This window comes from Schistocerca americana, chromosome X (assembly GCF_021461395.2).
Source record: "Schistocerca americana isolate TAMUIC-IGC-003095 chromosome X, iqSchAmer2.1, whole genome shotgun sequence".
NCBI classification, from domain to species: Eukaryota; Metazoa; Arthropoda; class Insecta; order Orthoptera; family Acrididae; genus Schistocerca; species Schistocerca americana.
Genome location: NC_060130.1, coordinates 923,855,554 through 923,868,110, shown reverse-complemented (window position 1 = coordinate 923,868,110; position 12,557 = coordinate 923,855,554). Strand labels below are relative to the sequence as shown.

At 38.8% G+C, this 12,557-nt stretch overlaps 1 protein-coding gene across 14 annotated transcripts in view; it reads left to right on the top strand.

Moving 5' to 3' along the window:
• The window catches only part of LOC124554703 (CTTNBP2 N-terminal-like protein), a 222,296-nt gene that overhangs the window by 106,360 nt on the left and 103,379 nt on the right, over positions 1-12,557 (top strand). For all 14 annotated transcript variants that reach the window (XM_047128326.1, XM_047128327.1, XM_047128336.1 and 11 more), the window contains one exon: positions 824-1,044. In XM_047128326.1, the coding sequence (XP_046984282.1) occupies positions 824-1,044 (221 nt within the window). The remainder of the gene's footprint in view (positions 1-823; positions 1,045-12,557) is intronic.

The window sequence follows — 12,557 nt, the reverse complement described above, 5'->3', positions numbered from 1 at the left end:
GAGATGAATACACTAAGCAGACTCAGAAGGATGTAGGTTGCAGTAGGTACTGGGAGATGATGAAACTTGCACAGGATAGGGTAGCATGGGGAGCTGCATCAAACCAGTCTCTGGACTGAAGACCACAACACAACAACAACAACAACAACAACAACAGCCCTTCTATTTAGCTTTCCCCAACCTATTGCTCCCCAGAGGTCTTGAAAAGGGAAAATTAATTTTTAGTTCAGTGTTCCATCAAATAAGCAGCTACCACAAAGGATTTATTTCTGAATATTAGAAAACTAACTGTTACTTAAATTAAATAGCAGTAATATTGAATACACTGTACCATTTGATGGACCATTAGAAAGGAAGGCACAAGAACCTTCTTTATTGCATTCTGTCTCGGTGCTGGACCATGTCTGCTACAAAAAAGGATGAATAGAGCTCTACTTTGGACCACCACCTTGTTTACTGAATATTAGTAATCATTTCTTTCTTTGAGTATTTTTTAAGGCTGCTATGTAGTAATTAAGGCTGTTACTGGATGTATGTTAAATGACACAGGGAATGAGTTGAGTATTGTGTGGATGGTTTTAGGATGATCTAAGGAGCGCATATTGAATGATTGTAAGTTTGAATGATTGTAAGTTTGTGACCTACTCATAAGAAGCTTGGACAGTGGCTGCTGCTGAAAGCATATGATGTAACAATGTATGTAGGCAAAAAAACATTTTATGGACTTCTAATACAATAGCATTTTTCTGTGTATGTTGTTTGACATTTGTGAAAAACTTTCTACCTGTCACCATGTTTCTGAATATTTTTCCCGTGTTACAAGGAGCAAAGAACTGCAAGCAGAACTGGAGAGAGCTCAAGGAGAACTAGACAGTCTGCGAAAGCAGCTAGCGGAAGCTCATCAAGTTGCCATGTTTCAAGCTGGTGCAAGCCCCCCACGAATGGTTCTACCAGCTCGTCCTGTGCTGACTACATCACCACCACAACCACCAGCAAAACCTGTGGTTATACTACCACAGACTGCACCAAGACCTCAGCCTCCATGTGAGTCTCTCTCTCTCTCTCTCTCTCTCTCTCTCTCTCTCTCTCTGTGTGTTTGTGTGTGTGTGTGTGTGTGTGTGTGTGTGTGTGTGTGTGTAGGGGGGGGGGGCAATTGTTCAATATATGTTTGTTAATATAAAACTGTATTCTGGATCTAAATAGTCATTACTTTTATAGGTTTCCATTCCCAGTTTTCAGCACCAGTACTCTTTTGTATTGTGAACTGATATCAGTTTCAAGAAACCCAAGAATTTTTCAACAGCAATAATAGTGTCACCTCCTGCATTGAAAGCACACAATGTGCCATAACTAGGGACATGAAAAATCGCATTTGCCATGAATGTAAATATAGGTGGGAATTCTACTTCAAAATGCGAAATTATTTAATAAATGTGATCTCAGAGCAAATTGTATCCAGGTGAACTATTTGATCGATGATAGTTTTAAACAGCTTTATTTTCTAAGCACTGAAAAAGTAACCAGAATTTTGGTTAATGGTATTGCACAACATTTGGCGAAGCCTAATTTGGAAAGGGAATATGCATAAGAATGTGTTTTTTCAAAATAAAGAGCACACTTGTGCGCAATATCAGTGTACTTGTAAGTTTGTGCTCTGGTGCCCCTCAACTATAGGTTGTTGAATGGTCTCTCTAACACACTGTTCATGGAAACATAGGATTAAGCTATGGGGCCTAGCATCTTAGAACAAAGAAATGCGTGTGTTTGTCTGCTAGTGAAAGGTGGTTCTATGTTGACACTTAAGCATAGCAGTTACAGGTGGTGACTGCCTCCAACTACAGTTTTTTAAGGTACTGGTAGGGATTGGGCTTGAACTTCTTTATTTACAATGCTGCCAATCTCAGCATGTAACTGCACGTAGCCATTACCAAATGCTTTGTGCATTCTGCTGTACTTTGGGTTGTGCGTTGCTCGTTGTTTTCTTGTCTTATTTTGAAATTAGTGATGAGATTAACCCTAGTCCATATCGAGGCTTCAGTATGGACCTCACAGTAGAAGAAGGGATTGGCAATCCCTGTGACCATGTGTCAGTTGTGCTTCCACAGGAATACAGAACACAATATAGACTGGCTGCCCTGCAAGAGGGAAGCAGGGTTTGTCCTCCCACATTGCTTCTCTTCCTGTGGGTGGTTAAAGTTCCCGTTTAACACTTGCAGTGAACTGATATGTTACGGGGATACAGAATGCCCTATGTTTACAATGTTCATTTTTTTCACAGAATACAGACATATGCTCCGCCTTTCTAGTGAAATAATTGTTTTTGGAAAAAAAGTTTAGTTTATGAGATACTATATTTTTTCTAGATGTTAAAAAGGTTATACATTTTAACAATTATTTTAAGATTAAAGGAGACCACTCACTGAAAAGCAGAAGCATTGAGTTGCTCCGTAGCTATGGAGCTAGTGCTCCATAGCTAGGATCATCGAATTGTCCAACAGCTTCCTCTTGATGGCTCTACTATGCTATCCAGCCATTTTTGAATAGATTTTTACTGCATTATCTGAAGACCTAAGCTGTTCCTTTTCCAAACAGAACACAGCTGCAGCAGTTTGCAATCCTATGCAGAGCCCCCTCTTCTATGAAACTTTGCACTCTGTTATATTGCACTGTTTGAATGATGAAACAGCATTAGAAACACCATGGTGGTGAGTGTTTATACCCGTAAACACAATTATAGGTAGTCTGTTCCATATCACATTGGTCACACACTGATTTGGATTTGGAGTCTGACCATGAAGAGATTTCTATAGTAGACTAATACCTGCAAGGTCTCAGATTATTGGTTTTATGTCGTCCCGTTATGGCAGGTTGCAAATGATGAGGGTAGTGTATTGCTGTTCTATTACTTTGCCTCTGTTGTACTTGCACCAGCTATCTCCCCCTTTGGATGTAGTCCATATTGGGAATTCTCTTTGCTTGAAGCTGTGTCAAAAAACAGAGCCCAGACAGCTCTTCTCATTAATTCTGCATCTGCTGTAATCTGTCATATTGCTAGACCATAGCACTTCCAAATATGGTCTGTAGCAGCATTTGTCAGCCTGTTTTTCCCATCTGCAGTTTTTCATATGTCTGTTTCTTGCATTTAATGCCAGCCTTAAGCTGTTGAATGATTGATGCTATCCTTTTCTGAATGTGGCCAGCAGACTTACAGTTTGCAAATGATCCCAATGTTCCCATAGGGGATTAGTTCCTCAATTTCTTTGAATGCCTCTGAGTCACCACCTCCAATATAACTTGTGTATCTAACATGTATCACATTACTGAGCGTTGATAAATACTTGTTACTCCAGCAACTTCCGTACCACCACTTGAACAATAATGATTTGCTATGCACTCTTCTTCATATTTATTTTTCATTTTATCCTTTCATCTGCAATTCTTGTAAAGTATTGCCACATCATCTGCCTTGCAAGTGTCCATACTTGTAGCTGGTAAAACACCACTCGGAGATGTGTGGCCTCTCTTCTGCCAGCTCCCATCAAAAACTATGTGGACAAGTCCCAGTTATTATTTTCATTAACAGCTTTCTCAACAGCATATTTCATATTTTCCTGTGCTACATCTTCAACAGCAGAGCCTATTTCCAATGATGTGTGTGTCAAATTTTGAGGGTGGAGCAGGGAGGTCCATCACACAACATAATGTGACACCTGCAGCCCTGCCCTTACCTATAGACCATAATTCATAAACCAGTCTAATATTTATATCATATAGTTTACCTGTATCTGCAGTAATATCTGAGGAATAGGGAAAAAATCACTGTTTTTGCAATGATTGCACATCAACTCTAATTCACAAGCAGGTCCTACATTTATGTTTGTTTTCAGTGAAGCACCACACTTTCCACATTATTTGCAGCATATATTGTTTACCAAAATGTCTGATAATAAAGCCACATTAATTATCTCATGTTTTGTAGTCCCATCATTTAATCTGTTGTATTGCTCGTTAGTTCCAGATAGTTTTCTTTTTGAAGCACTTTCAGTTGTAGTGACGGCATCATCACCCAATGTATCACTACCAGTTTAGAGGTTAGACACTATTGGGACATCAAATACTGATGTAGACAATGCATCAGATGAATTCTTAATACTCTTTACTTTCTTGCGCCAATTACATGCTTTTTAAATACCTTCACACTAGGTCTTGGCTTTTTGAAGGGAAGAAAACTCTGTGACTTTCACAACAAGCACATATATTTAGTCACAAAAGAAGCAATACAGATGGTGGAGAATCAATTGTCAACTGTCTTGCAGTGTATCCAGTAGAAAAGATAGCTCTCTTGTGCTCAGCTATACATCTAGCAAGGCAGGCTATATCAACCATGTTTTGTATCTCATAAAATGTCGTGAAACATTAAAAAAAAAACTATTTGAAATACTTCTGTGCATGTTATCTAGATATTCTCTCATAAAAAAACCCTCATTCCATGTGACTCTAGAGACGTGAAAGCAAAATCAGATAACATATTTTGACCCTGTTGAAGGTCTTCCTGTTGAGCTCGAATAGTTAGTTTCTATTCTACTTCTACTCTTAAGGATGGGTCACATTGCTATGAATGCTCATTTAAGTGCTTTGCAATGTGCTAATCAGTGTTTATATGCTACAGGTTCAAAATAAGTTTTCTGTAGATTTAGTGATTTATGAATTGGGTAGGAAAATAAAGATAATGATTTTTCCTTTGTGGGGGACCACAGTCATGTAGAACTTTTTAAAAGAAATTTCCACCATGAGGCTGTAGATTTGTAGTCATTTATTTCACACAATCATGATTTTGGCATTTTAGCCATTCTCAAGCGCAATTTGAAATCACAAGAAAGACCAGATATATGCCATTTCCACGATGACATGTAATTAAGGCTAATCGATCAAATCACACTTGAAAATGGCTATAAAGACAAAATCACAGTTTTTTTTAAAATAAATGAGTGCAAATCTACAGTCAAATGGTGGAAATTTCTTTCAAAATTAAAATGGAGACAATTTTGAGAAATGCTTTCGATCACAGAAGCACTCTGTTCACAGGTAAGAAAATGCTTCTGCTTCTCAACTGAACCAATCATTTATTAAATCTTAAAAAAACCCAAAAGAATAAAACAATCGAAGACAACTTCAGAACCAAGAAATATTGATGTTTTTCCAAAAGCAAACATTTCAGTCAATAGGCTGTTGTTATACTGAATAAAGACTATGAGGTTGGTGCATTAGTTTGTAGAATTTATGTTGATATTCTGGTTGCTGTGGGTTTATTTATCGACTGCCTTTTTTATTTGTATTCCACTGTTGTTATTTGAGTTTACATATTGTCATTTTGAGATCGTGAGTGGAGCTGTGGTCACTAGAAAATGGAGTGTCAAGTGGAGAAATCAGAATATTTCTGACATTCTCCTATTTGAGTTTAGCAGAAGGGTGACAGTAGCTGAGGTAGCCAAAAACATTTCCGCTGTGTATGGGTATAATACCAATGGACAGAACATGACAATAAAATGGTTTTCTCATTTTGAGGAGCATTGTTTTGATGTTAGTGTCCCTCCACATTTGGGAAGATCTTTGGGGTTTGAAGAAGCTTGTTTGAATGCTTTAATCCACAATGATTCACATCAGTAGACTTGGAAACTGGCAAATGTGATGAACTGTAATCATTCCACCATGTGACATTTGCATGCAAAGAGGAAGGTTCAAAAATCATATGTATTGGTACTGCATGCTCTAAGCCAAAATAAAAGAAAATCTGTGGGTGGCCATGGGTACATCTCCGTTTGTTCGGCGTCAGTTGGCTCACGAACAACACCCACCTTTCATATCCTGTGTTTCTGGTGATGAGAAATTGTAACAACTGAGACATTTTGCAGACGCAGTCCAAGAACAGTGACGAGGAAGACTTTGTGAACTCATGCTCCTCCATAATAATGCCCACCTGCATTCTGCTAGACTGACAGAAAACACTATATAGGAGTTCAGTTGGGAAGTCATTCTACACACACCTTATTCACCTGATCTTGTGGCCTCAGATTTTCACCTTCTCTGCTCTCTATCGAACTGTTTTCAATGAACTTCCTTTCTAAATGAAAATACGCTTTGAACTGTGCTTGACCAGTTCTTCCCCTCCAAACAACAAGATTTCTACAGTTGCGGAATGAAAAAGTTACCCAACTGTTGTAAACACTGAAGGAGAGTGTATTATTGATGACTAAAGGATGTGTTACATGTATGTATCTGCTGTGTTTATTAAACTTTCAGAAAAACACTACGAAATTATGCACCAACCTAATATTTATTCTCTTTTATTATTATTATTATTATTATTATTTTACATCTTTCCTCCTCCCTCTCTCCCATTTTCAAAGCACCAGTAATTCATCTTCTGGCACATAGTGTGTAACTGTTTGAATTTGAACTTATAATCATTTACAGACAAAGAAAAAGTAGATTATGTTTTCACCAAAAATAGATGCAACATTTTCAGGTCCCTAGCTGTAAGTCCTTACCGCCAGCCCAATGGCATTATACTAGTAGAAGAAATGTGCTTGTGCTTTCTGAACATGGGTCATTGTTTGCTATTGATCTCTCGTTATGTCCTCGTGTACATTGTTCAGTGGGAACTGGCGGATAGTGTGCATCTGGCAGCTTAGCTATGCTCTAAGGGAAGCTGGCAAAGTGAGTGCTTGATAAGGCTAACTAGATGACTCACAGCCAACTTTCTGTGTTCATCTTTAGAGATAGCATGTAGGAATGGGGAGATCTAACGATAAATGTGATGCAACAAGCTGTTGATGCATGTATTCCAAAATACTTCTTGTCACTTGGTGCAGTGAGCAGTGCCCCTTTGCCATCATGGGCAGGGAAGATGCTCTGTGTATGTTCAAAAGCTGATCAGTTGAAGAGAGCCTAACAAATTTGTGGGTCGCTAGTGGCCAAATACCACCAAAGTACTAAGAAGAAGAAGAAGAAGAAGAAGAAGGAAAGAGTGTGGCAAAAGTTCCCACAAATCATTACACCAACATTTAATTGTTAGGGAGACAGTCAGGTGGATTTCAGTCAGTCATGCTATGATGAGGATTTGTTTTCTCCAGAACATGGTGCAGCTTTTTACTTGAACTACTGTCACCACTGTTTAGGGTCCAGATATACACCTCCACATCTTTCCATTTCATATACATATTTCACATCAATATTTGAGTGAAAGGTTGTGTTGAGTTCTTTGAAGCCTGAGAGTAATTTCAGATGTATTTTAAAAGTAAATGCTCTAAACATGTAGTTCAACTAGTAATTTACAATAATATAGATAAAAATCAAATTTTATCGTCGTACAGACCAATTGGTCCAAGTAGGGAGGAGAGAACTCTGTCCTTGGCTGAGTTTGCCCTGCCCATCTGCTGAAGATTTGCCTAGGAAAGCATCCACTATATAAAAGTAGCATTATAAGCAAACTTGAAGGCACAGGAATAGCTGAGAAGAAATTGGATGCATGTTTCCAACAGAGAGAAAATAATTTGGATAATTAAAGACTTTCCCTCCTCCTGCAAAACCAGAGAAAATTGTAGCATTGGGAGTCAGGGAAATGAGTAAGCAGCAACCCTTCAAAGAACCATAATGAGGATGTGCTGTCCCTCCATGAAATGCAATGTCCTATTGAGTCGGAAAGTCTTGTATATCACAACATACAAAGTTATTTTTCTCAGTTGAACAGTCAGCGTACACCCAGTCCAAGCTTAACTGCAGAAATTAATGTCAGTTCAACCAGGGGCTCCAGCTCATAGTCTCAGATTTGATTGAAATTCAGTACACTAATTCTACCGTGTGTGGAACACTCGTGTACAAAGTATTAGTTTCCCCTGCCAAGTAGTTCCAGAATTATGGCTTGTGAAAGAAGGTGGCGTGACCCGGAAATTGCAACCCGCATCTGGCAATCTATCTTCAGACCCAACTTTAGGTCTTGATAACTTTGGAAATATTCCACACAGTCCAGTGAAATTTTTACAACCCAGTAACATCCATTTAGGGAACACAATCCATGAATCAAAACACCAACAACCTATTTTTAAGGGAAAATTCCAAAATGTGATTAAAAAAAAGTAACATGTTAAAAGGTACATATTGTAGGTGCCCTCTATGCCAAATATAATTCACTCAAAAAGGGTATAAATTTTTTGTGGTAGGCTTAATGTGGCCTAAACACACACAGAACTCATCTTGCCCATATCAGTCACAAAAACTGAGTTACATGCACACGAAAATGCAAAAAATTGAAAAATTACCTGAAAAACGTGGATTTTCGAAGTGTGGTAGCACAAAAGGGCAAGTGGTATCAAAGTTAAATTTCACACACTGCATAAGTAGACCATAATGATATATATCTCAAACTTTCAATATGTTATTGCTAGACATTTGTGTACAATGGAAGTTGACATACGTATTTGGTGATGTGGCCATTGTTCCACAACACAACTTTGTAAAAAACATCGTAAACTGTTCTGCCTCTTCTTATCCTCTCCCACAACTGTTTAATCACTAAGCAACAACATGTAGATAGATTAACACAACCTATCATTGTTTACTGCACCTTAACTGCTAAAAACCAATTGATTGTGCTTCGAACAGAAGTTCTCCCACACTTTAGCTAATGTACATTAAGTGGCAAATTGTACTGTCTTCCTGACACTGTGGTAGGAACTGGAACTGTCATAAGAATATGTTCAAAAGGAGTCCAACACCTGTCTGCCAAATGTGGCCAATGAAATGATCTTGCTGGTCCTGCTGGTGCCATGACTTAGCTGAAGGCTATGCTAACTATCGTCTCGGCAAATGAGAGCGTATTGGTCAGTGAACTGTAGCTAGCTACGTCGGCTGTACAACTGGGACGAGTGCCAGGACGTCTCTCTAGACCTGCCGTGTGGTGGCGCTCGGTCTGCTATCACTGATAGTGGCGACACGCGGGTCCGTCGTATACTAATGGACCGCGGCCGATTTAAAGGCTACCACCTAGCAAGTGTGGTGTCTGGCGGTGACACCACAGATTTCACCCCATCTTTCCAAACATAGAATGATTGTATGCCAGAGATATTTTTCTGTACCCAGGCAAATAATTGAAGAGGTGTTAGAATGTGACCTTCTGTAGGGTGCTGCAGACTAGCTCGTGATGCCATGCACTTAATGGCAATACCAATACCATCACATACATTTTTACCACGACTTACGAAAAAATTCCATTCTGCGTGAATCTGAAAATCATGGTAATGCCTGCATAAATTTTTGACATTTTTACAGTTTTTGTACTGACTAGGTGCCCCATCACTGAAGTATTTCGCTAAATGTATGTGAGGCAGCTCGTTTTTCACATATGCCATGACAGTGCGAATGTGGGTATGAACTGCAATGGCATCATGAATTAAACAGTCACTAAAAATGCACAGGTTCACGACAGACACATCACCTGATTCACCTCTATAGTAAATCGCAAATGGCTTGAGAGTTGCTTGACTGTTGTCCCAATGATATCCTTGGATGGCATCTTGAACTATAAATGCATAATTTTCTGAAAAGTATAGTATTACTATAATTTCATCTTGTTTCAAATTATCCTTACAAAACTGGAGATAAGCAGACTGTACGGTTGCTGTGTGTGGTCAGTTTGTCCGTTTTTTGACAACACATTTCAACAAAATCTTCCACTGTACTTTGCTTTGTTTCAAGACTTGTGCGATCCATGTGTGTCCATTGTTTATAAGAAGAAAGTTCGTCGTCATCCATAAGGAGTTCACCATACAGTTTGTTATTCATGTGTTCTGCAAGATTTGCCTTACCAGGACACTTTTCACACCTGTGTATCATGCACTGGTAGGAACTGATGTCACACACTAGCAGCTTCATTGCACCTTTGTAATCCAGACCAGAATCCTTTATAGCAGCAAACATCAGCTTAGCATTTTGATGGGTCTCGCATACACAAACTTTGTGTGTGCACCTTGAACTTATAGGCACTACCCATTTTGGCTGAAGATTGAAAAAAATATGATAAACCTACTTTGGTATTGGGATACTTTTCCTTGAATTCTACATATAGTTCTGATATGTTGCATAGCAACAGTCTTTTTTGCATCTGTACACGTACATTTCCCATTTTCACCATTACATAGTCTTTTTTTTTCCAGGCATTATTCAGCTGTAGTCATTATTTTCGTAAAACTCTGACACTAGCACCTTTATTTCTGAACTCAATTGCTTACACTGAGCCTGTTGAAGTTGTGGAAGCACTCCTTGGGTTGCTCTTATTTTCCTAGCTTGCCTTACCATATATGTAGAAACATTGAATTCCTTTGCAGTATAGTCAATAGACTAGCTGGAAGGTGCAAGGGTAAGAATAGCTACTTTTTTCTGGCGTGTGGATATGGCACATTTTTCTTTCAAATCATGCAAAATTTTGTCCAAATCGGAGCATTTCTGGCATGATTTCTGTTCCTTTGGGTCAAATAGTTCTTCCTCTTCCACCATTAGTGTGTTAGCTATTTTGTGTTTTAATTCCATTTGAGCTTCTTGTAGTTTTCTTCTACCATAGCTGGGCCTCTCTCTTTTCCCAACTTTGTGTGTCTTCATGGGAGACAAACCAAGAGCAGTCACTGAAGTATTTAATTGCTCATCCGCTGTGGTTGTAGGTGGCTGATACTCTTCGTCACTCTTGTGTAAATTATCAGAACATTCATTTTTTTAGCAGTGTAACACACCTGGAACATAACTTTTGTCCTGGTTTCATGTTAAGTCCCATTCACTGATTCACTTTGAATACTGATTTTATATCAATTCACTGTCTTCTTATGAATCCGAAATGGATCAAAACAACTTCTTTGTAGGAAAGAATACTTATCCAGAAACACTTTCATACGATGATAACAAACACTAAAGTTTCCAGGAACTGTACTTCTTGTGCCCACATGGTGTATCCCAGATCTCCATAGCAACAAATCGTGGTCTGATTCATCCAGATCATCCAGTACAAAGTGACTGCCACATTTTGTTCCATATGTTGTTTTATGACATTCAGATGCGTGAGCTCTACCAATATTTCAACTTGTTTGAACAAAAGCAACACTAGTACACTTTTCTACCTCCATACTGACTTTCCATAACAGTACTGACCAGTCTGAACGAGAATCATAAAAACATGAGTAACCTGTAATTGTTGCTTGTTTCCTTTGTTGTTCCTGTCTAACAATGGCCCATTCTGTCCCTGAAAACTACCATTGTTTAACTTTCTGTTGCCTAATGGTTCCCAACTATTGCTGCAGCTTTATCTGAAACAAGCTGTCTGCATCATCACTATTATTTGCTGAATCGTGTTAAAAGAAACATAACCAAATACATATCTGTCAGCCTTTATTGTACACAAATGCCTTGCAATAACAAGTTGAAATTTTTCCACATATTATATAGTGGTCTACTTACGCAGTTTGGCTTCAATATCACTTGTCCCTTTTGTGCTACCACACTTACAAAATCCATGTTTTTCAGGTAATTTTTCAAATTTTTGTATTTTCGTGTGCATGTAACTCTGTTTTTGTGACTGATATGGGCAATATGAGATCTGTGTGTGTTTAGGCCACATTAAGCCTACCACAAAAAAATTATACCCTTTTTGAGTGAGTTATATTTGGCATAGGGGGCACCTACAATCTGTACCTTTTAATGTATTACATTTTTTAATCACATTTTGGAATTTTTTATTTTCCCTCCGAAATATGTTGTTGGTGTTTTGATTCATGGAGTGTGTTCTCTAAGTGGATGTTACTGGGTTGTAAAAATTTCATTGGATTGTGCGGAATAGTTCCAAAGTTATTAAGACCTGAAGTTGGGTCTGAAGATAGATTGCCAGATACGGGTTGCAATTTCAGGGTCACGCCACCTTCTTTCACAAACCATAATTCTGGAACTAATTGGCAGGGGAATTTAAAATTTTGTACACGAGTGTTCCACACTTGGTAGCATTGGTGTGCTAAATTTCAGTCAAATGTGAGACTATCAGCTGGAACATTTTCTCAAATTGGTTGATTTGAAATGGAATGACCCAAATCAAAGGAGACCCACACATAGTCCATAGAATGTGCTGAGCATAAAAGAATGCACAAGCCGAAAACAGTTTGCTGATCAGAGCGCTGTCTGTGGTGCATGTAGACATGCTGCTGGGTACTACTGAGGCAAAGAGACTGATCTGGTTTGCTTCCAGCTGCGAGCCATGTGATTTGGTGGCAGTGGTACTGGTGTGAGGCTGGAGGAACCCATGAGTGCAGTGTATCTTGCAGGCTGAAATCAGATGTCAGTCTGTTTGTCAGGTAAAAGTACAGGATCCTTCTCATCCCTAACTTACCCATAGTCTGCAATTCTGTGATATGGCTGCTGCTTAGGAGGAGAGGTTTGGGTTGAACATGTATTGCGCTGGTAGTTTTTCAACTTTGTCCCCTATAAGAATAGGATGGAGACCACTGTGGTTTGAGCCTGCAACTTCT